Below are 26,947 nucleotides of genomic sequence, written 5' to 3' on the forward strand. Positions count from 1 at the left end.
TCATTGGTTGGTGAGATAACCGAGCCGTCGGCAGAGTATCTCAAAAATCTCGGCAATGCAGAGCAGTATGGTGATGACAGTGAAGGTGTACATGGCACTGAGGAAGATGGTTTTTTCAAAGTGTTCGGGCACCATGCACTTAGTCACATTAAAGGTCTTTTCCAAAGCACTGGCATCGCACATGTACAGCGGGTGGACCTGGGAGACAGAAAGAGAGAGGTAAGGACGTAAGGCTTTCCTGTGAGTGTCTGAACTACCTGGCTCTGACGGTATGGTCCTATGTGGCAAATTTTCCTGTGATTGGTACATAGACAGCACTTACGGATTTTGCTAGGAAATGTGCTTTCATTCTCATTCTTATTATTGAATTATACACTCACTTTATTAGGTACACCTAGCAAGTACAGGGTAGGACCCTTGTTTGGCCCCAGAACAGCCTTAATTCCTCAAGGCATGAATTCAACAAAGTGCTAGAAACATTCCACAGGGATCTCGGTCCATGCTGAGCCAAAAGCGTCACGCAGTTCCTGCAGATTTTTCAGCGGCACATTCATGCTGAGAACATCCCGTTGCACCTCGTCCCAAAGGTCTCTATTGGGTCTATTGGGTTGCGATCTGGGGACTGCTCAGGGTATCGGCGGAAACTCAAGTCACTGTCATGTTCCCGGAACCATCTTGAGACGATACATGCTTTTGTGACATGGTGCATTATCCTGCTGGAAGCATCAATTTGTAAAAGGGTAGGCTGTGCCATTTCCCAGCACCACTACCCAAGGTCGGACCCTGCCACCAGCGTTGACAGAAATAAAGGTCAGAATGCAATAACTGATGCGTATTGGAAGCGATAACTGTCACACGTGCAGAATTGGCACTTGCACCCCATGGGTAAAGTTCCTGCATCACATTTTTTTTAGAATGACATAAATGATAATCCACAGCCAGTTCTACAGTCTGCTTCATCTTTTAGATTTGGTCACCACCAAGAGGACCAGCTAGACTAGTGTTTACATCCATGCATTCACACAGTCGTATGCTACTGGCTAAATTATTGTATTACATGAAGACATTTTGACTTTTGATCAAAGCTTACTGTGGCTTCAGAGCGACTGTTTCAGTCCGCTGTTGGCATTATCCTGCTGGCAGTATCAATAAGTAAAAGGGCAGACTCTGGTCATTTCCCACCTGTACCACTGACACCAGGCAGGGTGGATCCATGGATTCATGCTGTGTACACCAAAGTCGGACATGCTTATGTCATGTTGCCACCAGCATGTCGTAACAGAAAAACAGGAAGACCAAGCAACAGTTTTCCACCCTTCAATTATCCACATTTGGTGACCATGTGCCCATTGTAGCTTCATATTCTTGCTCTCAGCTGACAGGAGTGGAACCAGCATGGTCTTCTGGCGCTGTAGTCCGTCCACTTCAAGGTTTCGCAAAAGTTTTGCATTCTGAGATGATCTTCTGCACACCGCTGGTGTACTGAGCTGTTGTTTGCATACTTGTGGCCTGCCTCTTGGCTTGAACAAGTTTCCTCTGATTGTCAACTAATTTTTGCCCACAGGACTGCTGCTGACTGGATATTTCTTGTTTATCACACCATTCTCGGTAAATTGCAGTGTGCTACAATCCCAGGTGGTTGGCATTTTATGGGATGCTGAAATCGGCACATCTGACACCAACAATAATACCACATTCATAGCCGCTTAAATCACGCCTCTTCTGCCCATGCTATCATTTAGTCATACACTATCTGAAGTTCTCGACTCAGTCTGCATGCTTTATATACTCAGTCACAGCCACCTGACTCGCAGTCTGGACGAGAGGAATAAAGGTGTACCTAATAAAGTAGCCGTTATTGTAAATCATTATTAGCTGACAGACCTGGAAGCCGAAGAGGTGGCTCTGTAGCCAGAAGGCGACGACCTCCAGGATGATGCGTAGCAGAACAGAGATGATGTAGAAGACGGTGTAGATGGGTCGCTGGAGGATCTCCTCCTGGTCGATGTTCTTACAGGCTGCATAGAGGTGGAACACCGCCCCAGGAACCAGCACTGTTACTAGCTGTAACGCCCAGAAGACCTGCAGGAGGGAAGGAAGGAGGGAAAGAGGTAAGGAAGGAGGGAGGAAGGGAGGAGAAAATGAAAAGAGAGAGGGAGGGAGGAAGAAGGGAGGAATTGATGGAGACAAGAGGGAGGGGGAAGGGAGGGGAGGGTGGAAGGAAGGAAAGTAAGGAGGCAAGGCAAAGAAGGAAGGTAGGACAGTAGGATGGAAGGGATGCAAGGAAGGAAGGAAAGTAGGGAGGAAGGGAAGTAAGGATGGGAAGGGAGGGAGGGAGGAATGAAAAATGGATGAACGAATGGAAAGAAGAAAGGAAGGAAAAGGACAAAAGGAAAGAAAGGAAGGAAGGAAATTCAGGGAGGAATTAAGGGAGGAAGGGCAGGAGAGGAGAAAGAAAGAAAGAAAGAAAGAAAGAACATGACTCGAGACATTGGTTTTAAATTGGCCATCCAGATGCTGCAGGTGAATAAAATGTGTCAGTTTTGTTAACTGCAGCTGGCAGGAACCCAGTCGACTCTCATGATTCCTGCAATGTTTCACCTCTCCTGAATTACATTTTCAAAACACCAGCTGCTTGTCCTTCAAGTTGGTTCAAGTGGAATATTCTGAATTTGGCTGGCTTGTTGGATGTATTGCTTCAGTAACAACAGAACATAATATAATAAAAAGCCTTGTACATTTATTGCACCTGGTGATTAAAGTGATTCTGATTTCTGTAGGTTTGGTTTGGTTTAGTTTAGTTTAGTTTAGTTTAGTTTAGTTTAGTTGTGTAATGTATTCAGTGAGTAAGTTTAGTTTTGATTTGTTGTATTTACAATGTTATGGGTCTGAACTGGTTGGAGCAACTTAGTTTAGCTTAGCTTAGTTTACCTTAGCTTAGTTGTACCTGTGATGTTATGGGTCTGAACTGGTTGCAGCAGTAGTTTATCTTAGCTTAGTTGTATCTGTGATGGTCCGAACTGGTGGTAGCAGGAAACTTGTTAGTGTAGTGTAGTGTAGTGTAGTTGTACCTGAGGTGTTATGGGTCTGAACTGGTTGTAGCAGTACAGGTTGAGTTCTCGGCGGTCGGGGTCGCAGCTGAAGTGCAGAGCCTCATTCCCATAGACGGCGAATCCAAGAACGCCCAGGAAGAACATCCGCACCGAGCCGAAGAACAAGGTGTGGAACTGGCCTATCACCGTAGGAGGCCTGAGCTGGTATACACACACACACACACACACACACACACAAACACACACACATACAAACACAAGCAATCATGAACATACAGCACAAACAGAAATGCACATTCAGGCAACACACAAACGTGCATACACACATACCCGCGCACATGCATACACATACACATTAAAGCAAGCAAATGCATACACACAAGCAGGCACGTGCACACAGGCAAGGACACAAAAATAAGTGCACACAGGTACTCACATATGCGCACACACGCACGCGCGCACACACACACACACGCACACACACACAGGTGATCATATGTGCGCACAGACACACATGTCCAAGCACAAAGTGTACATTATGTATAGGTCCACATATGTGTACAAACAAGCATTCACACATTCATGGCACAGACACACAAATGTATGGGACAAACAAATGTGCATGGACACACACACACACACACGCACACACACACACACACACACAGTCACAGTCAGACAAAGAGAAAATACCTTTTGTCAGCCAGATAAATGCACCTGTGACAGCGGCTCTCTGGAAGCTACAACAAAACCCGTTCAGAGGAAACATTTCCAATCTACTCTCTGTATCTACTCTCTAACACATACTGTGAATGTTTAACAGTGACAGGCCTAAATGACACGCTCAAACAGCAAAGAGCCGCTTGTCTCACAAATATATCAATCAAATACATATGACAAAGGAGGTAAAAGGAGATGGATTAACGATTAAAAACAGAATAATGACTTTTCACTTTGAGCCTCAGGAGGGATTTGAATTGTTCAAAGTCTTTCCCCCCGTGTAACCGTCAAATCCTGAACGGCAGTAAGCGTGAGCCAGGTAGGCCTATCTGCTCGGATGAAATTAACACTAAAACGCCCATCAGTCGGCCTTTGTGATCTACTTACACATCCTTCATAGAAGTTTTTGATGTAGTTTAAAGACATGGTTTGCCTGTTGTTGTCCCCTGGTCAGTTGCAGGGCCGCTGCAGGCCTTCATGGCCGGTTTGCTGGCACCAGTCAAAGGCCACCAACAGTAAGGCGAAAAACTCACTATCTCCAACTGACCTCTCTCTCTCTCTCTTTCTCTCTCTCTCTACGTCTCTCTCCCTCTCTCTCGCCTGAAAGCCCGTGTCAATGCATATTTTTTTGCCCTTTATCCCTCCATCAATTGACTCGCTCAGTAGAAAAAGGACAACAGAGATGGAGAGGCCAACAATGGCCTGTGAGGGCATGTGGTCCCTGCATTATAATCCCTATAGAACTATGTCAGCGAAAAAAACAAACTCCTGTTGCACACAATGCAGAGAGAGAGATGGCAAACATGCAGCAAAAATACAATGCAATAGCTGCACCTAGTTAGGTAAAGGACCAGGGAGATCACCTGCACCTGTTCACTTTTTCTTTCTGTTTTCATCTCAAATTTTACATTTTTTAAAGGAACATTTTTTGAAGAATGTCTGTTCTTAACTGAGCTGGATTTTTTTTTAAATTATACACCTACTTTAAATATGATAAATGACAATCAATTTAATCATTCAAATTAAGATTTTGATACCAAAAGAAAGCTTGTTTTTTTGGTTTTGTGGAGTTTTTTTTTGCGTGGGAACATATCATTATCATTACTAATTATCACAAAAATAAAATGTCAAAAACAAGAGTGATGACAACACACCCTGCACTGCAAATACTTCTGGAAGAGCATTCACGGAGCTGCTGTTGTCCCAAATACAGTCCCTTGGCGAGCTACGAGCGACCAGCCACCAACACAGCAAGGAAACCCGATCAAAATCAAATTCAAAAAGTCAAAACTGGACAATTAAAATAAAATGGAAGTCCACACACCAACCGTAATCCTGGCGGCGTGTTGTTCATTCCCCCCTCTTTTTCCACTCAGGGCTCCTAAACTCATGCCAGTTGCGGGACCTGCGGGACAGAGACCAGAGTCAAGCCAGACAGAATTAACTAATGGAACTTCCTGTCACAACTTTCAAAATAAAGCTCCGAGCTGATGGAGATGAGATGAGATGAAGGTAGCGAAGGACAAGACAAGCAGCGAGTACTCAAGATAATGCAGCAAGAAATTATAATAACCAAACACACTGATATAAACAAAATAAGATGAAATACAAATGATCCCGGTGGGGAAATTGGGTGCAGCAGAATGCAGCAGAATAGTAATTAAAAAAAAACAAAGAAAAATAGAATAGAAATAGGAATACAGCAAATGGATGGCATTAAACATAATGCAACTGAAATTTGCACCACTAGAATGCATTACATGTAAATATAAGAATGAAAATTAATGAATTACAGCATGTATACAGGGTGTGCAAAATAACACATAAAAACAAAACAAAATCTTACGCTTTTATTTTGAAGGCTAAATCGCCTATCGTCCGGTGTAATCCGGACTAAGTCTGTCTCGTTTGACGCAGTTTGGACAGAGAAACCTGCTGGATGGCGACGGCTGTGCGCACCGGAACGGGAGAACCGACGCGGTGCGTAAAAACCCCCCTGGCACAACTTCTGTGTGTCAGAAACCAAACAGAGACAAAGACAATAACCAGAACATGACAGAGCTGATCTGAGGTCAGCGCTTCATAGTTTTGGTTGACAGACAGAGGCACTAAATTACACATCCATCACCAATACTGCCAAACCTGCCTATAAAAAATAAACTTTCTGGAGACAAAGTGCATCAGTGACTGACAAGATGATATTATTTGATCAGTGTGATAAATATTAGTCTTAGGTCACCAAACTATCAGCTTCCAGGAAATTACTGGTCCTGAAAGCTCCTTGATGTGATTTTATCCTTTAGATGTGGCTTCTGGAGTTAGTTTTTTTTGTTGTTGTTAAAAAATACAAGATGATTTTTTGACGAACTTTGGTATGGACCATAGTATGTTTTTTCCAGAGGGCATTGTTTGCCCCCTTGATCTGATTTTTAGGGGGATTTTTGTCCTTTTGGGAGGCAGTTTTATTGAACTATGAAATAATACATTGCATATTGGTATATGAACAGTTTGTAGCACTACGATTTGTTTAATTTTAAATCATGAAATTAAATTTTAAATCATAATAATTTAAGTGAAATGCAAAAAAAAAGGGTGCTCCTAATTATCTCCTAATTATTTTTTGTCTCTTTCAGCACAGAAAGACATGATTAGCCTGTAAATATGAACTTTAAAATCGATCTGCAGAAGAAGTGCTCAAAGAAACACTGGCTCTCCTCTTCTGGCACTGCACAATTTTTGGCACGGTCTTAAAAACTTACATTTATAGGGATTTTTTATTTATTTACTAGAACATGTTTTATCTGGGGTCTTCAGCGACAAACTCTCAAACAATAATGAATTATGTTGTCAACCTGCTCTTATTACGAGCCAAATGTCACACACACACACACACCAGCCAATTTTCTAATCAAAAACACAATTTCAGGTCTTAGTGAGTGTTTATTCACCTTGGAAACACGCGCTCGCTGCTGTTGAAAGCTGTTTTTTGCACGACTTCATCCCTGAACCTGACACTGTTATTCCTGTCACCGCCTTTGAAGAGTTTCACTCCAAACGGAGATATCCGCCGTTTGAAAGAGTCGACGCAGACCGTCACAAAATGACTGCTGACATGAAAGTAAAGCACATTCTGGGTTTCTATTAAAGTTGTGAGTCATCTTAAGAGCTTTGCTTATAAAATAGTTATGTATTTAAGGAATGATTCATCAGTGTTTCTTAAATATTGAATGATGAATTTTATGGAGCAAAAATGTTCAATATATAGAGTTTTGGGATGAAGCCCTTCATTTGTATCCCGTTGTTGCTTCTTTGGGTATATGGAGCTTGTTTTCTTTAATATAAAAAAAAAAAAAATACAGTTATCAGAGATGGAGTTGAGGGTAAAACTCACTTTACCCACCAGTTTATTTGTGGAATAGTTTGCCCAACTTTTTCTTCTCTATGATATAAATTCAGTGCATACAGCATTGTAAGTAGCATCAAACTGATATGAGTTACAGAGTTTTTAAGGGGGGAAAAAACATAAATTAGTGCATTTCTGAACATTTCTGATTTTTGTTTGTATTGGTTGTTGTTTGTCTGGAAGTCATAGTTTACCCTTCCTTTTATTTACCACTGCATCACTGATAATGATAGAAAACGAGTATGATAGGCTTTGTTTTAAATAAAGCAGTGTGATAGTGTGTAGGACCTGTAGGACACTTGGACATGTCGTGACTTGATGAATTAGGCCACACAAAGCAAACCAACAGGGACAAGACCGGCATTTAGGCCTTTTTTAAAAAATAAAAACATCCAGGTGTTTGTAGAAGATAAGTTCAGTATTTATTTGATCCCACTCTGCTGTGGATATTCCTGCTCCCTGGGGAGTTGTGGACATGCGTAAAATCTCATTCGTCTGCTGCTTTCCTGCGGTGTTTTAACCCCAATCCCCCGTCAGAGTTTTGTACAAAACCTTGAAAATGCAGCTCGCCCCTTATGAAAATCTATTTGGAAGCCATATCTAAAATAAAAAAAATCACATCAGAGGAGCATTCAGGACCAATGCGCTCTGCGTTGATAGCTTGGTGAATCAATTTCATTCCTAGAAATTTGGTCTATTTATGTGAGCGGGTTTGAAAGTTTTGGTGGTGAATGATATAACATGCAGGGACTTTGCCTTAGCTAAGAGTTTAGTGAATTGACACCAGTTTAAAGGTGCGACATGCAGCATTTTAACATCAATAAATCAGTACCACATTAATACTGACACATTAGTATAAATACTGTAAACAAACCAGACCGTCAGCCTCTATCAGCCTCTACTCTGCATCCTCCATTGTTTCTCCACCTGGTGGATCTGGAGGGAAATCTGCTGGATCGCTTTACGGCACAAAACAGGAAGAGGTTCTTCTTCTGTTCTTCCAGAGCAAACGGAGCTAAAGCTGAAAGAGTTTCTGGCAGCAGATGGTGGAAGGAGGGAAAGGAAGATGGAGAAATCACTTCCAACATGTTGATCCTCTCCAGTAAAGACAAAGAGGAAAGCTCTGACCGAAGAAGATCCTCTTTGTGACAAACAGGTTTTATGGGATGTGTGGTCTTGTGCTACGTTCTAGAGATGCTGGAAAGTTGGAAATTCTAATGCAATTGAATTGTTTTCCAATATTAAGTTATCTGACGTCACGCTACACATGCTTATAATCCTCAAAAATACACTCAAGTTCAATTTTCAGCATTGAATGAACTTAAATCTACCCAAACACCTGTGTGGTAGATGGTTAAACATATGGGCTACATTTGAAATGCAAAGATGCGTGTACAGTTGCTAACGTTCTATGCTAACTAGCGAGCTAACGTTGGCAAATATCACTGACATAACATTAGCTGTTGCGTGGGTAAGCGAATTTGATTTTGAGCAAAGAAATTCTCACAGGCGTCCATGTTTCTCACCTGGTTTTTCAGAGCTGGACCGCTGGGACGCAGGGAGGCTGGACTGACGACCGAACAACTGGGAATTTCCCACTTCCGACTTTGGATGGAGCACAGCATACATTTTAATGGATAAGTTTGGCGTTTTTGGACCTATATATAATTTGTCTCTTACATTCCTGTAGTATTTGGACCCACAGACAGTATTGTCTCCAGAGTCAGCTGTCAGTTGAAATGAGTCCAAACTGTTTGTCAAAATATCTCCAAAACAGCCGTTTGTGAAAGCAATATGGCGACCGACCGACGTATTTCTCTCCACGGGCCGGAAAGCAGCGGCACCGTTTCCACTCAGCGGATCGTCTTCTACCGAACTCTACTGTTTACAATCTGACCGTCCAGAACTAGATCACTCCGCCAGGAACTACCTTTCACTCCACAGCGGTCTGTGCTGCGGCAGAGAAAAATAGTTCTGTGATTTCCTGATTAGTCAAAGTTGCGTAACGGAGGAACTGAGTGGGAAACACCACTCAGTTCCTCCGTTACGCAACTTTCAGCTCTCCTGTGGAGCCACAAACAGCTTTTTTGGAGATATTTTGACAAACAGTTTGGACTCATTATTAGCAGCAAGAGGCAACAGAGCTCACTGTTTCAACTGACAGCTGACTGGAGCCAATATTGTCTGTGGGTCCAAATACTACAGGGATGGAAGAGACTCATTATATATAGGAACAAAATCGCCGAACTTATCCTTTAAGAAACTCTAGCAGTACCACTGGCATGAGACTGAGGCTGTCAGTCGTCTCCACCTTGGTCTCATCTGTTTTATGGTAATTCTACCAAGGTGTCGCAATTAATTTGACAATGTTACATTGATGTTTAAAAATGCGACACGTAGCAGCTTTAAAGGGAGTGGAATTAAATGAAACTGCAGGTTCATTTCCAACACACATCTACGGGGAGGCCGACAAACTTTTGGGAAAAAGTTGGCTTATTAGGTTGATGTCACGTACAAATGGACCAGACCAAGAAGCCCAGTCTGAATCTCTCTCTCCACACACACACACACACACATACACACACACACACACACACGGTCTTGACTTTGCTCTACCTTCTCCTACTTAGTATGCTAAATATATGTGCTAACAAGATGTGCTCTCCAGCAGCAAAGTCCCTCCATAACCCACACACACACACACAAGCTTATACACACTCTCTCTCTCACACACACATACACACACACACGCTTATACTCTCTCTCTCTCTCTCTCTCTCTCTCTCTCTCACACATACACTCACACACACACTTTCTCTCTCACACATTTGTACAAACTCACTCACTCTCTCTCACACACACTCTCTCGCTCCCTCTCTGTATCTGTCTCCTTTTCACACACACACACACACACACACACACACACACACACACACACTCACTCTTTTGCTCTCTCTCACACACATTCAATCTCTCTCACATACACTCACACACATACACACACTCTGTCTTACACTCACGCTGTCACATACACACACACACACTCTCTCTCTTCCTCCCTCTCTCTCTCACACAAACACAACCACTGTCTCTCTCTCTCTCTCACACACACACACACAACAGATATATTTATGACGTGATAAAAGAAAACTACAGCTGCACTGTAGATAGATTGATGATAAATACAGTTTTATTTTATTGCCTAACTGCACACTCATCTTCACAAACTTCAAACTTCTGTCAAAACCAAACTCTCCACTCAGAACCATGTAATCTTACATCTAAACCAAACTTTGCCTTCAGACATCACACAAAAGCCGTCAAATACACACACACTACAAAACAGCCATTACACACTGGTGAGATCAATTCAAAACACTACCGTAAAAACCTGTTACTGCAGTGAATAATGGTGCTTATGGTTTTCCCCCAGAACAACCTCTTTACATGATGAACACAATATAAAGACACAACAAAATCAAAATGTTTAATTCCTCAATGTACTAATGTAGTAAAATAAACTGAAATTGAGTGAAAAAGTAAATAATTTCCATGTATTTACCAATATACAGTAAACCAATGGAAAAAAAAACAACAGTTTGTACATAAAGAAAGAAATCACATTTATTCTGCCTCAGCATCCCGTCTCTGGTCTGGGTCAGGCCAGAGATTCTCATCAACATCACAGGCAATATTAGCCCTAGCCAGGCAGCGTTGTTGAGATGTTGACTGCCTTATAATATTCCCTGATCCTCAATAACTCTCCTTTGTATCTCACGCAAGCGAATGATATTGTTGGCTATGACCATATTGATGATTTCCATCTCTTGCTCTTCTGAAAATAGCCGTCTTCTGCCTCCATTAGGTGGTCGTCTCTCAGTTCTGCAAAAACAGAAGTACTGATGGGATTAAACCATCCATTTTACAAAATAGGAGCATACAGTAACTCCACATTAACTGTATGTGATATGGTACAGTAATACAATGCATTTCAGACAGCATACAGTACATGTATGTGCTGTAACAGCGCAGAGTACAGCACTCCAAAGTTACAGTAGAGAGCAGTATGTAAATTACCTATATTTCCTCTCTGAAGGTCTGGATTAAAGAGGCTACTGTGAAGCGGCTCAGATTCGGCTGCACTCTTTGCCCAGCTTCCCTCGCTGACAGTGGTGTAGTCTACGTGATACGCAGGTACACGCCGTATAGCCACTAAGAAAGCTCCAGGATTTCCGTATACCCACTTAAAAACGTGCAAGGATACGTAACAATATAGTTTTGTGTTTCGCAAATACCGGGTAGAGTATAACTGCAATAAAATACGTTTTGCAGGGGAAGGCATCTCCTCCATTCACACTTCCATTCATAAAATTCACCCTGTGCGCTCTGTCTGTGTTACGAAGTGCAGAACGTGGTGGCTTCCCATACAGGAGGGGCTTTGAGTTTGGCCGTGGCCCATGAGCTAGACCTGACGTCACCTACCAACGAACACAGCTGCTTGACAGTCAGTGCCAAGTTCATAATATTCTGTAATGGATGAGTGTTTGTGACAGAACTGCAGGAATGTTCACTGTTAATACTGCTATTACAGTAATATATAAGATCCATTTCATATCAATATATGACATCAGTCATATAGTCCCCTCGGGGACAATAAAGTTGAAGTTGAAGTTGAGTTGAAGTTGATAAAAGAAGCTTTATTGGCAACTTATTCCCAACTAATGGATAACAGTGTAAAATATAATACAGTTCATTAATTTTAGACAAGCCTTCAGACCTCTCTCTCTTTGTCTCTCTCTCTCTCTCTCTTTGTGTGTCTCTCTCTCTCTCTCTCCCTCTCTCCCTTCCTCTCTCTCTTTCCATCTATCTGATTGCCCTCTCCATCATCTCTCTCTCTTTCTGTTCCCCTCTGTCTTTCCTCTTCTGTCGATCTCCTAGTCTCTCTCTCTCTCTCTCTCTCTCTCTCTCTCTCTCTCTCTCTCTCTCTCTCTCTCACTCAATTTCAATTCAGTGGTGCTTTATTGGCATGACAAAATGTACACATTTGTATTGCCAAAGCACATTACATGTGTATAGGCTAACAATGTGAACAGTGTGAAACAAGTAAAATAAAAACATTACACTACTACTACTGTTACTGCAATTGTAACATCAATTACATACAAATGTAAAAGGACAAAAAAAAAAAAAAAAAAAACTCATTCTGGGACTGGTTTGAAGTAAGTGTGTGTGGACGGGGTGCTCACTCACTGTCCCTCAGTCTCTCTCTCTCTCTCTCTTTCTTTTATTAGCTTATTACGCTTATAGTGACCCATCCATCTTGGTCAACTCTCTCTCTCTCTCTCTCTCTCTCTCTCTCTCTCTCTCTCTTCTCCATGTCCCATCCCCTTCTTCCCTCTATTTTTCTCCCTCTCCCACCATACACCCTTAAATAGCAGGGCAAACTAGAACCATATAGGGTTCTTTGACTTGCCCTCATAACAAAACCACTTTTGTTCTTGAGGGTTCATTCATCCCTCTGGGTTCATGACAGGACGCTTGTCTATTATGGGGCGATACCTAGAACCCATCTAGGTGCTCGGACAGTACCACCCTGTTTATTCTGGAGTCCCTATAGCTTCAGGAAGGTTTCGGCAAGATCCCTTTTATATTCTCAAAGTTCCTCTTGGAACCCTTCCAAGGGGGTTCTACCTAGATCCTGTTACTTTTTACAGGTTCCTCTTTGAGCCTTTATATGGGGTTCTATCAAGATCCCTTTCATGTTGGATAATCTATGTAGCAATTACCAATAATACAGTCAAGATCAAGACATCTGCTTTATTATGAACTCTGAGGAATGACAAAGAAGGTGCAGATTCTCTGAAGACGAGCGACTGGATCAGAGTGGATCTGTAGATCTGGAGTGGATCTGTAGATCTGGAGTGGATCTGTAGATCTGGAGTGGATCTGTAGATCTTTTGGAAACTTCGGACTCTCCTCATTATGTTGTAAATTCACACAGGAGCAGCTGAAGCGGCAGGATAACAGTCCACACCATCACTAGCTTCATATACTAAGGCCATATCAATATTTGTTTTTACCTTGACAGTTTTGGCATGCTATCAGCAGCAGGTGTTGTGTGACGTAGGCTGCCAGACGCTCATATGTTCACCTGGCTGCCGGATGTTACGGTGTTAAATGGTGATGTTGTGACACCGATGTCGGCTGGCGGTACTCCAGCTGTGGGAGAGCTGGTAAACTGGGAGAGGTGTGTGACACCCACATCCAGTATGAGTAGGTGCAGGGAGTCAAACACCTAGACAAGAGGAAGAGTCTGCACACTAAACTGTATTTTACCACTTTTAATAGACGACATTCTTCATCAGGTCAGATCTGACTGATGGAAACATCTATTAAAAGTGTTTTTAGTGTACTCTTCCTCCTTTCTAAATACTTGGTAAACTCCCTCGTCCTGGTTTATTACCTGTTGGGCCCGTTTTCGGATTCCAATGGCTTCCCTAACCCATCGTTGGTACCTGTTGCTCTCCAAGTTGATTATTTTTCCCTCTTCCTAGTCCAAGGAAATGAGGAAGGCTGCTGTTAGCACGCCAAAACCGTCGGGGTAAAAGATATAAATGTGGCTTTAGTCATTTAAAATATTGATATTAACCTTTTTCGACTGTCCACACAAGCTCAGCTCATCAGATTCTCCTCATCTGGAGCTTCATATTGTCTCCTGCAATAGCAAAGCAGGAGAGGAAAAGATGGTTAGTGGCTGCACACCAGGTGAAGCTGTCTAAGCTCCTGCTATGCATCAACAGTGTAAAGAAATAAAACGGGCTTAACATGAATAGTAATGTGCACATTATGCTGCAGAGTGACAGCAGGATAGACTCAAAAATCCTGCTGTAACTCATCTCTACCCTCCAAAAACACAGGAAACAAATAATAGTTTAAATAAATAACAAGTTCTGCTTTGAAGAACACACAACTCCTCTGCTCGACTCGGGCCTGAAGAGTGATGTGACTGTTAGACTGAGCTCATCTTGTTTCTTTGACTTCCTCCTGTTGGAGATCTAATCCGTGTTTCATGGCTCTCAGTAACTGCCTTGTTGTTGGATTACTGAGTAATGCCTGCTGTTGACATTTACAGGTTGCTCTCAAAATGAAGTCAACACACAACAGAGGAGAAGATTGAATGCTGTTGGTCTCGTCTTCTTTCACCCTCCAAAGGATCCCTGAAGAACTGCTTGTTCCAGAAAGGGTTCCTGGGATTAAAATGGTTCCTGATAGAACTGTTTGTCTAACAAATAACCCCAGAGGAACCTTTTCAACAAAAAAGGGTTCTTCAGAGGCAAATGGTTCTCAGTAGATCCTCGCCACCCTGATTTCTAAGAGTGTAGCTCTCTCTCCTCCATCCTCTCTCTCTCCTCCATCCTCTCTCTCTCTCTCTCTCTCTCTCTCTCTCTCCAATTGCCTTTCTCCTTATACATTATCTCTCTTTTCCTCTATATGTCTCTTCCTCTTCCTCTCTCTCTCTCTTGTCCTCCCACTCTCTCTTTTTCTCTTCTGTCTTTTTCCACCTTATCTCTCTCTCCTCCATCCCTACTTTTCCATTGTCTCCTCTCTCTCTCTCTCTCTCTCTCTCTCTCTCTCTCTCATTAGATTATTATGCTTACAGTACCCCACCCATCTTAATCCACCCTCTCTCTCGACCTCCACCTCCCACCCACCTCTTCTATCGATCTATCTATCTATCTATCCTCTCCCCCAATTTGTCTCTCTCGCCTTAACTCTCTCCCAACCCCCACCCCCCTCTCTCTGCACGCACGCACGCACGCACGCACGCACGCACGCACGCACACACACACACACACACACACACACACACACACACACAACCCGTATTGCCAGTGTCAAAGAAGTGCCTCCTTCCCTTTACGCTCGTCAGTCGCCTCTCACCCTGCAGACAGTCAGTCAGACAGTCAGACAGACAGACAGACAGACAGACAGACAGACAGACAGACAGACAGACAGACAGACAGACAGACAGTCAGTCAGTCAGACAGACAGACAGACAGTTAGACAGTCAGCGCTCACCTCCCCTTCTCAGTTTTCAGCAAGTTGTCTTGGAGTGCACAACCCCCGCTGCCGTTGCGCCTTTGCGCCTTTGCGCACGGAGCATCCCGGTGCGCGTCTCGGTAGAGCAAAATCCAGCATCCCGTTTATTCCCATTCATTATTGGAGCGGTCGGCGGCGGCTTTCCCCGTGCCGCGCAACAGGAGTTCAACCCGGACATGGACGACGAGCTCTTCACCAACTTGTCCCCGGCTCTGGCTGGAGACTCCGGGGCGTTTTACCCCAACTCAACCGACGACCCCAGCGGGTGGGCGACGTCGGACGGCGTGGAGACGGTCCACTTCGCGGTGCGCTGCGTCATGACCTCGGTGTACATCCTGATCATCACCGTGGGACTGCTGGGCAACATCACCCTGGTGAAGATCTTCATCACCAACAGCGCCATGCGGAGCGTCCCCAACATCTTCATCTCCAGCCTGGCGGCCGGCGACCTGCTGCTGCTGGTCACCTGCGTGCCGGTGGACGCCTTCCGCTACTTCTCCGAGGAGTGGGTGTTCGGCGAGGCGGCGTGCAAACTCATCCCCGTCATCCAGCTCACCTCGGTCGGCGTGTCCGTGTTCACCCTCACGGCGCTCAGCGCGGACAGGTAGGCTGCCGCGGATGTTGGGATGAGGCGGATGGATGGAGATGTGGAGACAGGCTACCTTCCTCTAATCCTGGAAAACAAACATGCATTCTCTCCCTTTATTTTTTTATTTTTTTTTTATTTTTTTTTTTAGAATATTCCTAAGTATTTCTATACTATTCCTATAGAGACTTGGTACTCAAATCACTGCCATGTTCCACAGCTGTTATTTTATATTTTCTTTCCCTGCCACTTCTCACTTAGGCTAAATGATTATTCTATGGTCAAAGGAATATCCCATAATGAAAAATAACCATAATATCCCTATAAAATCTCTATAATATTCCCATAGGGACTTGCAGAGTGGCTGGTGATCAATAGTGAGTTTATAGTGACATTATTGTACTTTATGACATTTTATCTCGGTGTTACTGTAAGATTCCTATAATATTACTATTGTATTCCTATAATTTTCCTATGGGGACTTGGCACTTAAATCACTGTCATGTTCCAATAGCTGATCTTCTCTACCTGTTACTTCTCTCTTACATGATTGTTCTATGGGTAAAACGATATTCCCTAATGAAAAATCCCTATAATATTCCTATAATATTCCCATAGAAATTCCCATAGAGTGTGTATGTGGTTCTTTAAAGTATTGTTTTTCTCTCCTACAGTATCACTGTAACATTCCTGGGACTTACAGTGCGTCTGCGGTAATTAAAAGTGACATTAACGCTATTTTAATCTCCAATGGTATCACTAACATTCCCTGAGGGATTTAAAGCGTGTCTGCAGTACTTGTAGTGAGTTTATAGCGACCATATATTACGTCATGGTATACTGTAATAGTCCTACAGTGTTGAAAGGTGTGGATGTCGAGCTGAACGGGTTGAATGGAAACGTAATCTCTCCCGTATCTTCCTCCGTTTATCCCCAAAAATCATCCATCCGCTGTCCTTATTTATTTATTTTTTTATAATATTCCTATGCTATTCCTATAGAGCCGGTATATGTTTTTTTTTTTTTTACTGTAATTTTTTTAGTTTTATTTCCTTTGATTCATCATTATAATATTCCTACAATATTCCCATGAGACCTTATAGTTTTGCTGTGATATCTGTATAGTATCCCTATAAAACGGGTCATTCTCTGGTCACAGGAATATTGCCAGGACACTGTGGCTCTGACTCCTGCTTGTAATCACGGTGATGAATTGAACTGAAGCTTATCATACTGCTGTAACTCAGTGTAAGTCACTTTAGATAAGAGGATCAGGATGTAAAATGCAATGTAGGCTACATTTTCTCACCGTACAGACGATTCTCTGAGAAAGTAATGAAACAACATCTAATTAGGGAGAGAGATTCATTTGCAGCAGTCAGCAGCCAAATGTTAGTCTGCTACAGGTAACCAGACAGCATTTACACTCCTATTCTGTTCCAAACATCTAGTATCTCATACGGCAGTGGAAGAGACAGGTGGATTTGTGATTTAACAGCAACTGTGGCCGGTAGACGAGGAGCCAGTTTTCCTGCCATGCATGTAATATGCAGTAGGCTATAATTAGCTTTAAGCGCAGCCACTTAACATGATAATGATTTGAGGCGACGCGTTGATTATGATTAGATAATATCCATCCCCTTCTGAATGGAGCAGAAGAGTAGGAGTGAATACGATTAAAATAGAAAGCAAAACAGAACAAGGAAGAGAAAAAAAACTCAATAGAACGGAATAGACCGGGATGAGCCAATCAGAAGAGAATCTGTAAAGCATACTGGAATAGAATAGAATAGAATAGAATAGAATAGAATAGAATAGAATAGAATAGGATAACTGAACTTTACACATGAATATATTAATATTTAATAATTATCTTATGTGGTTGGTGTAGGACATGACTGAAACAACACTTATTTATTTTCAATCCCTTTATACCTTACCATTCCCGACAGGCAGAGAAAAAATGTGTGTGTGTGTGTGTGTGTGTGTGTGTGTGTGTGTGTGTGAGAGAGAGAGAGAGAGAGAGAGAGAGAGAGAGAGAGAGAGAGAGAGAGAGAGATACATAGAGTTTGTGTGTGAGAGAGAGTGTACAATTATAGTACGCATGGGGGGGGGTAGCTGTGATAAGAGAGAGAGTGCAACAGACAGCCAGAGAGAGAGAGAGAGAGAGAGGGGCTAGATGAGATATCAGTCAAGAGATTGAAGTTATTTGGACAGAGGGAGAGCTAATTATCTGTTTTCTCTCTACTACGTTCCTTTGCTTCTGTCCTGGTTTATATTAGGACTTAGATATGAAGACTCTGCCTACTATTCCTATATGCTATATATCTATTTTGGGAAGTGGTTCATTGCTCAATGTATCTGAAATACAGGGAGTCCAGCCTGTAAAAGTGTGATCATTTGCTCATCCAAGGACCTTTGTTACCAGAATTTAAAAGTACCAGATTTTATTTTAAATTGGTTTTGCAATCATTTTGCATGAATAGGTGTCACACTTTTCATATGGTGGATTTTTGAAACAAAATCTCTTCTTTTGGTTCAGAGTAACAGTAGTAGTAGTAGTAGTAGCAGCAGTAGTAGTAGTAGTAGTAGTAGTAGTAGCAGTAGTAGTAGTAATAGCTAGTAGTAGTAGTAGTAGGCTAGTAGTAGTAGTAGCAGTAGTAGTAGTAGTAGTAGTAGTAGTAGCAGTAGTAGTAGTAGTAGTAATAGAAGTAGCAGTAGTAGTAGTAGTAGCAGTAGTAGTAGTAATAGCTAGTAGTAGTAGTAGCAGTAGTAGTAGTAGTAGCAGTAGTAGTAGCAGTAGTTTTAGCAGTAATAGTAGTACTAATACTATGTAGTAGTACTAATACTAATGTGGCTCAGGAGGTAGAGCGGGTCGTCCACTAATCAGAAGGTTGGTGGTTCCCCGGCTCCTCCAGTCCGCATGTCGAAGTGTCCTTGGGCAAGATACTGAACACCAAATTGCTCCCGATGGTTGCGCCAGCACCCTGCGTGGTAGCTTGACGCCATCGGCGTATGAATGTGTGTGTGAATGGGTGAATGTAGGCATTGTTGTAAAGCGCTTTGAGTGGACGGTAGACTAGAAAAGTGCTATATAAACGCAGTCCATTTACCATTTAATAGTAGCATAAGAGGCAGCAGCAGTATCAGTATTCAGTCAGGGTGATAGATCAGCAGACAGGTCCTGCAGATGCAGTTTAGAGGGAAGATTGATCCTGAAAGCTCCTGCTGAGGTGTTTTAAATTTGCTTTCTACATAAATTTCCAGTTTGGAGGGCAACTTATTTCCACAATTAAAACGATGAAAACTACAAGATCAACTGTTGGACTCTCTGTAGCTGAGGTACAGTGAGCCAGCACCTTGCCATGCCCAGCTGAGGCCCGGTCTCACTGCTAATGTTCCAGCTGAGTCTGTCAAGTTGATCCCAGTCTCTCGGGGTTTTGCAGCAGCACACTGTAATTTATGGCTACAGCGATCGGGGGTGCGGTTTGCGAGGCTGACTCAGGTTTTGCAGATGGCAGCAGCTCATCGGATGACATTTGACAAGTACTTAAGATGCATGGGAGTTTATAATTTGCCTTTAAGCAGAAAGCCCTGCTTGTGTGATTTCTTGCTGTTTCCCTGATTTTTGAATAAAAACAGCTCAGGGGAAAGACATCTGGTTCCACTGCTGGTCCCATGAAAGACGTATTTCATCGCTGTCTGGCCCTCATCGCAGTATTCCTGGACAACGGTTGCGATTGCCTCTGTCTGACTGGTGGAGAGGAATTGCTTGAGAGAAAGAGACAAACTAACTTAAACCTGCAATAAGCGATATCCCACCTTATAACCAATTATGAAACTAACGTGTGCTATGTGGAGATTTCATTGAGACATAATGATATAAACCAATATCCACACAGCAGCAGCTGTGTTGCTGTTTTCTCCTCTTTTCTACAGCTTGTTGTCAAATTCCGCTCCTGAAAGAAGCTCCTCCCGGTTCATTCAGCAGCTTTTCATCGTTTTAAAACTAGCTTGGCTCCTCCCTCGCTGTTTAAAAGCGGCGCTCTCCCCCTCCCATTCCTGAAAATGTTCTCATAATGGCGGAATCGATGAAGCGAGCGAGTAAACTTGCTACCTGCCTCTTCACTTGTCATTGTGGGACATGTGACCTTCAGCAGGAGAAAGATCTGTCAAATTGAGACTGGTAACTGGTGACACTTCTCTGTAGGTACGGTTAGCTTATCTATTACACTGCAAAAAATCTCCATCTTAACAAGTCATTTATTGAGTCTATTATTGAGTCCTAAAATCGTGATTTTCTTAAAATAAGTGAAAAAATCTGCCAGTGGCATTCGATAATTTCACTTGTTTCCAATGCAAATCAACTTATTTCAAGAATATTTTAGAATCAAGTGTCATTTCCTTGACAGCAGTGCAGTGATCTGCCTTATTCTGACTGGTTTCAACAGACTGACACTCAGTTCTAGAAAACTCCTGAAACAAGTGAAGCTGCATTGGAAACAAGTGGAGTTATCTCTCCTCAGTGGCAGAATTTTTCCCTTGGTTTAAGAAAAATAAGATTTGAAGGCTGAATATGAGACTAAATGACTCATTAAGATGGACATTTTTTGCAGTGTAGCCTTTATGTGCGGTGCTTTGCGATGTTTGTCCTTGGTAGGCCTCCGTAGTGCAGTGGCTTTGCTGTGCATTATTTACAAATGTGTTGCGGTTTCTGTCACCCTCTAGTGGTCAAATTTAGCTCATTGCAGCTTTAATCCGCCATACCCAATTAAACACTCTAACTGAGCTAATTTAATTTGTAATTAGCAGGCTTTGTCTGTTTCCCTTTAACAGACCATCTTGAAATAAAGCGGGGATCTGTACCCACTGATGGCTGAGGTGGTTAAGACTGCGTTTCTGGTGAAGTACCACGTCATCTCCACTTAGAAACTGTATGAAGGAGCAGTGAGTGCAGCACATAAATAGCGGACAAACGTCAAGAAAATGACAGAATCTTGTCATGTCTGGGGATGTGAAGTGGAAGTGACAGCTAGATCTTCCTCAGGTCTGCCCCCTTTTCATTTCCACAGTTATGAACCCTCCATTTGTTCGTGTGTGTGTGTGTGTGTGTGTGTGTGTGTGTGTGTGTGTGGGCGGATGTGCATGCATATGTGTGTGTTCTGGTACTGCGTCATTGTATGATCCATTGACATGATGAATACAGCACAGCCTTCAGAAACACAATGTCAGAACCTTGGGCATTTATTTTGTTTTGTGAAAGGAAAGAGGTGAGTGTATTATACTCTCTCTGTGTTTGTCCAGTTTCACTGATGACATTTTCCATTCACCACACCATCTCCATGCCCAGCTGCAGCCACACTGTATGCCATGTGAACCTGAATGTTTTTTTTTTTTACCTTTATTCATCCAGGGAAAGGTGACACAGGCTCTTTTTCAGCACCGTCCTGCTTCATATTCATACAGTCACACAAATTCACACCTGGGAGCTGCCCAGTACAACCAGTCTCCTACTGCTGGACACTGAGCCGCTCCACTGGTTAAAGGGACCGTCTACCCAGTTAAAAATGTAAATTTTCTTATTTAGTATCACTCTTGAGTTCTATGCTCATCAAGATTTGAACGTTCCTAACATTCAATAACTGTAATAAAATGGAGCTTTTGACTGCTGCATTTTCTACAGTGATACAGTTCAGAGAGCTGCTGGGCGAGCGAGCTTCACTCTACACTGGAGAGAGAGAGAGCGCCGGCTGCTTAGTGGCCAAACTTTATAAATTCCACATCTTTTACACAAAACACGCTCTGCTAGCTCAATCGAGTTTGCCAGCAAAAATTATTTTTGTGAGCATAGATTAGCCATTGCGGTTAAAAACACACACTGCTACAAACCTCAGTCGAGCGAGCTTCACACTAGACTGGAGAGAGAGCGGCGTGTTGAGGTCGAGTTCTGATTGGATTTCCCACTCTGATGTGTAAAAGTGTTTTTTAATCTGCAGCAAAATGGAGAAATCAACTGATCGGCTTTTCTCAGAGGAGAATCAACTTCAGTTTCTCACAGTTTCCTGTTGTTTTTTACACCCAACAATGACAAAAAAAAACCCATTTTAATGAGGAATTGTATATTTTAGTTGGCTATCCAAGTGATAGTGCCTTGCTCAGGGGCACCTCAACAGTAGCTGCATGCTGAGGAGCGGCTGAATGTATATACAGTATGTTGTAGTGGAGACGGTGCAAGCCTCACCTCGGTGTGACCCCCTGACACACCAACAGCCCCCAAGGAAAACCCACCATGTGCTTCTACGAAGCAAATGTTGCAAAGAAACTAATCTGCATGTTGATTAAAGCAAAAGAGTTCCTCACAGGATCTCCACTGTGATCAAAGAAGCTCTGATCAAAAGAGAGCTAAACAGCAGTCACAGCCCTGCAGATCCATTTCTCCTGGTCTCACCTGACTGGAGGGCGAGTTGGAGCGAACGCACCTCGGCCGGCACAGAGCAGAGGAACAAAGGAATACTCCCCGCTCCATGCAAAAGTCTCAAAATTCACCAAATAACTGACTTTGATTGAGCGTTCTCGCAAGAACTCAATGAAGAAATGCACCTCACATTACATGTGTTTGTTTTACAAAGTTTGGATCATGCCTTTTTATGCTTATGTAATTATCTTGACTGCTGATGGACGTAACTCCGCCACGTTTGGTGTCTAACTAATCAAGAATTCATGAAGGAAGAGGTTTAATGTGCTTCAACTCACAAGGAATAGTAGGCCTGTCCGGTGCTCTCAGAGTAGAGCAATCTTGTATCAGGAGAGACTTCAGAGATATGGTCCAAAGTATACTGGAGCACACAGATTAAAGGCAACAAACTTTATGGCAGGACTAACGTTTCGACGCCAGATGCGTCTTCATCAGAGTCAAAAGTCTTTGACTCTGATGAAGACGTTAGTCCTGCAATAAAGTTTGTTGCCTTTAATCCGTGTGCTCCAGTATACTTTGGACCATATCTCTGAAGTCTCTCCTAATCAAGAATTAATTTTGGGTTACCAGGAATGTGTTATTACTATGTACCATAAACACAATTTCTGATACATTCAAAATTAAGGTGCAATACTGGAATCAAATCCTTGCCTAAATTTAGTGAAATGACCGAACGAGCGCGACACGCCCGCTTGGCACATCCCAGATAAAGTTCTCCCTCCTGCTCATACTCTTCACCACAAGCGCCCCACTCTAAGAGTTAGGGGTTCATCAGGGTTCCTTCCAAGCTATAAAGATATCCAATAAGCAGCTTAAGCTTCCTCAACAGATAATGTATCTCTGAAGGGTTCCTGGAAGAACCCTTCGATGTTAGAAGTTGGTGTACGTACCGCCAGAGGTCATTAATCCGTTTTGAAGGGGTTCCTCAAGGCACGTTCCGGGGTTCCCCTATGGTTCCAATCGGAAGACCATCTCAACACGTCTCTTTCAGTTGTTAGAGTCAAAACGGGGGCACATGAGTCACCTCCACACACCAGTGACTGTTACCATAGCTACCGATCTATTACAGACCTCAAAGTTGGCTTACTCAAAGAAAACCTTTGTCACTAAAACGTAATTGTAGTTCAGAATGCCGGCAACACTCTCAGCGTGGGGGAGAATTTAATTTTCCTGTCTCTAAGGGCCCTGCTGGTATAACCCCGGGGCTCGTGAGTCATGAATCAACCTGTGTGCCGCGACCGGAGAGTGAATGATTGCAGTGTGCACCAGTGAAGCTGGTTTCCAATGAATAGTTTTGTTTAGTTTAGCTTAGTTTGTGCTGTTTTGTTTAGTTGCACAAATGATAAAACACTTGAAGAGAAGAGAAGAAAAGGATGCGAACTGTGTGGGTGGGACACGGAAACCCCAAGGGGCGTATAAGAGTGTCTCACCTGAAAAGAGAACGAGAGAAGAAAAGATCAAGATAGAAAATGAAACAAATGACACTAAAACTTGGCGTAAAAGCGACAGAAATAACAAGGGGAGTAAAGTGAATTGGGAGTGTAGTCGTGACTCAGAATCCACATTACACCGGCTCACTGTTTGTTTCTGTTTGGCTTGCAGAGGTTGTTCCAGTCGGAGGACAAGCTGATGGGAACAACGTCAATTTAGTCTCAGAACACAAGTGTCTTGCTTCCATTTTGTTTTGGCCTTTGCATTGATCCGCTCTTCAGCTCGCCTTCAACTCATCCTGTCTGATCTCTTCTCTCCACTTGTCTCCTCTCCTCTCCACCCCTCCTCTCTCTTCTCCTCTCATTACATCTCTACTCTACTTCCATCTCCTCTTCTCTCATCTTGTTTCATCTGCACCCTTTTCCTCTCTCCTCTCCTCTCATCACATCTCCGCTCCTTCCATCTCCTCCTCCTCTCCTCTCATCTCGTCTAGAGCCTCATCTCCTCCCCTCCTCCCTCCACTTTCCTTTCTTCTACCTTCTCCGCTTTTATTCATCTTTCATTTCTCTTCTCTTCATATCTTCTCTTGACATCCTCCTCTCTTTTCCCAGGACTTCTCCTCTCCTCTCTCCTCTCCTCTCCTCTCCTCTCCTCTCCTTTCTTCTCGGTAAGGCAGGATGACCTTTCTCAATGACCACTCTCTACCTCTCAGAATAAGCTGTCTTCTGCTATTAAAAGCTCTTATTCCCCTGGAAAAGTTCAGTCACGTCAGGAGATTTCCCGGCCTCAAGATGTAAGCGGTAACTGCATCTGTAAAAGCAGAGCAGCAATTTTTTCTTTTTCTTTTTTTCATCTTCTTTTTCTATGCTGTCGATGCTTCAGTGACAGAATGCTGAAAGAAAGTCGATGACATGAACAAAGGTGGAAAAAATCTTTTCTTCCTTTCCCTCTCAGCTTTTATTTCTTTTCCTGGCACTTCTCTATCGTACTAAATCGTTCCAGGGTTGCAAGAATATTTTGTTCCATATACTGTCAGGATGATGTGACCTCTGACCCCTGTCTTCCTTGCTACTGGTTGCTTTTAATGTTGGTTGAAGCTTATTACCTCCGTCAATGAAGTTGAGTGTCTGTGTGTCTATTTGTTAGCAAGATATCTCAAAAAGAGACAGATTTGGCAGAAATTTGGCAGACAGATAGTCCTTGGCCCAAGGATCACTTGATTTGATTTTAGTGGCGATCTGGGATTTCTATCATAAGACAATGTTTGTTTTTTTAGCCAAAACTTTTATGCTGCGTTCATGTGCTGGTGGGAAAGTCCAACATCCAGGGCTTCTAAGTTGGCTACAAAACGGCATTGCATTCATGTGCTATTTTGTCAGAAAATCAAACCTGGAAGGCAAATGATAAACATAAACTGTTATGGAGGCTGCAGCATTGCAAGTTGGAGAATTGTTCAGCGTTGGCGGAGGTTTGCAAAAATGTAAATGTCAAAACAGTCAAAAGAGAATGAACAACTGGTCTGAAACCCATGCTGACACAAGTATAGGCATCCATCAGGAGATCACAGTGATTTTGACTCTTTTGTTTGAAGGTCTGTTTGTTTTGTGAAAATGGGAGCAGGCAGTCCTATAGGACCATTAGTCTGAAAGACAACAAAGACGTAAAGATGCTTTTTAAATGATTTATCAATAATCTTGCGGAGTGTGTATGTTCTTTTGCATCAGTGTCCTGCACAGTTTCCTTTCCCTGCACAGGGATTCAAACCTCTGGTCACAAGCTGGCTTCTCTTGGCAGTGACTGGCAGGGAATGGACAGACAACCAGGTCAACACACAGCTAAGTTCCCTCTAGGTTAGAAGCTATGAATCATTTTTACAACGTTTCTCATATCTACGGCAAATTCTCCGCCATTTCAAACTTTCAGTGTCCACAAATGTTAGCGCTTCACAGTAGGATTGGTTACCAGTCAAGCAGCGTATTTGTGTGCATATGTAGTTGAGCAGGGTATTTGTGTGCATCATCATGATAGGAAGTGATAAGGGCTCCAGGAGCCACTCCAGTCGTTATGCTGATTATCCATTAGGCTCGTTAAGCTCGTTAAGGACCTTCAGGCAAGTTGGGGGCCGTTACGGGCTCGTTAGTGGCCTTTAGTCTCGTTAGGGGCTCATTAGAGGCCATCAGGGTCAGACACAGAGCCAGATCGCCGCCCACAGCTGTGCGATGAGGAAATGAGTTTCCCGTTAACAAGCCGATTTCACAGTGTTTTAGTGGGACAACGCTGCCTGTTGGTAAACAAACTGTCGCACAAAGCGGGAATATGAGACCCACTGGTGCTTCTGCGCTCTGCAGCTTCCAGTCACGTCACCCATCAACACACAGCAGTGCTGGGAAATTAAAACTATCCATTCATTAGCCTTCCTACTGTAGAGACTGTCCTGCGACCAAAATGTCACAGGTTTGTTCCCGGCAACAGCCAATTTACATCCATCAGCAGCCATGCGTCCTAACAAAGTGTCCTTGAGCAAGACTGCAAAAAATGACAAGTTGTCAATTGATTTTATCTCGTCTCCAGACCTATATCAAGCTTATTTCATGATATTTTTAGTCAAATTATCTCACTGCACTGGTTTCAATAAATTTCACTTGATTCATGCCAATATCACTTCTTTCAAGAAATCATCATAAAATGATTAAGAAAATCCTGAAACAAGAAACTTTCTGCAAGGCAATTTAACTTTTACCAAGTGAATGTCCTGTCAAAAAAGTCAAATTTGTTGAAACTGGTAAAATGATCTGCCAGTGCAGTAAGATGATTTCACCAAAAAAAACTTAACATAAGCTTGCTAAGTCTGGATACAAGATAAAATAACTTAAAGATTGACAGTTTTAGCAGTGCAGGACCCTGCTCATATTGGCATATAGCAATAATACCCATTGGAGCGTTCTTTACTGTGAATATGAGTACGATGGCAATGTGAGACACAGCAAAGTACTGTTGACATCAGTGAAAAACCCATAATAAAGGCAAAGAGCGACTTCAAGGACATTTTATACAGCGGTTACCAATGCATGTCTACAGACTGAAAAGCCTCCATCAAAAGAGCGTACATCTATAAAAGTAGAGTATAAAAATCAATTAATGGGAATTTTCAGCATGGATCAAATGCATCTTTGACCACT

At 42.8% G+C, this 26,947-nt stretch overlaps 2 protein-coding genes across 2 annotated transcripts in view; one reads left to right on the forward strand and one right to left on the reverse strand.

Moving 5' to 3' along the window:
- Positions 1-4,199, reverse strand: gje1a (gap junction protein epsilon 1a). The gene is made up of 4 exons (XM_071897114.1): positions 4,161-4,199; positions 3,072-3,254; positions 1,885-2,082; positions 1-198 (listed from the first exon to the last, which is right to left on the reverse strand). Exons 1-4 carry the CDS (start codon positions 4,197-4,199, stop codon positions 1-3), a joined length of 618 nt encoding a protein of 205 aa, XP_071753215.1.
- An 11,253-nt stretch (positions 4,200-15,452) lies between these two features.
- nmbr (neuromedin B receptor) overlaps positions 15,453-26,947 on the forward strand; it is a 63,744-nt gene continuing 52,249 nt past the window's right edge. The window contains exon 1 of the mRNA XM_078289817.1: positions 15,453-15,880. Coding sequence (XP_078145943.1) covers positions 15,453-15,880 — 428 coding nt within the window. The remainder of the gene's footprint in view (positions 15,881-26,947) is intronic.

Source organism: Centroberyx gerrardi, chromosome 18, assembly GCF_048128805.1.
Source record: "Centroberyx gerrardi isolate f3 chromosome 18, fCenGer3.hap1.cur.20231027, whole genome shotgun sequence".
NCBI classification, from domain to species: Eukaryota; Metazoa; Chordata; class Actinopteri; order Beryciformes; family Berycidae; genus Centroberyx; species Centroberyx gerrardi.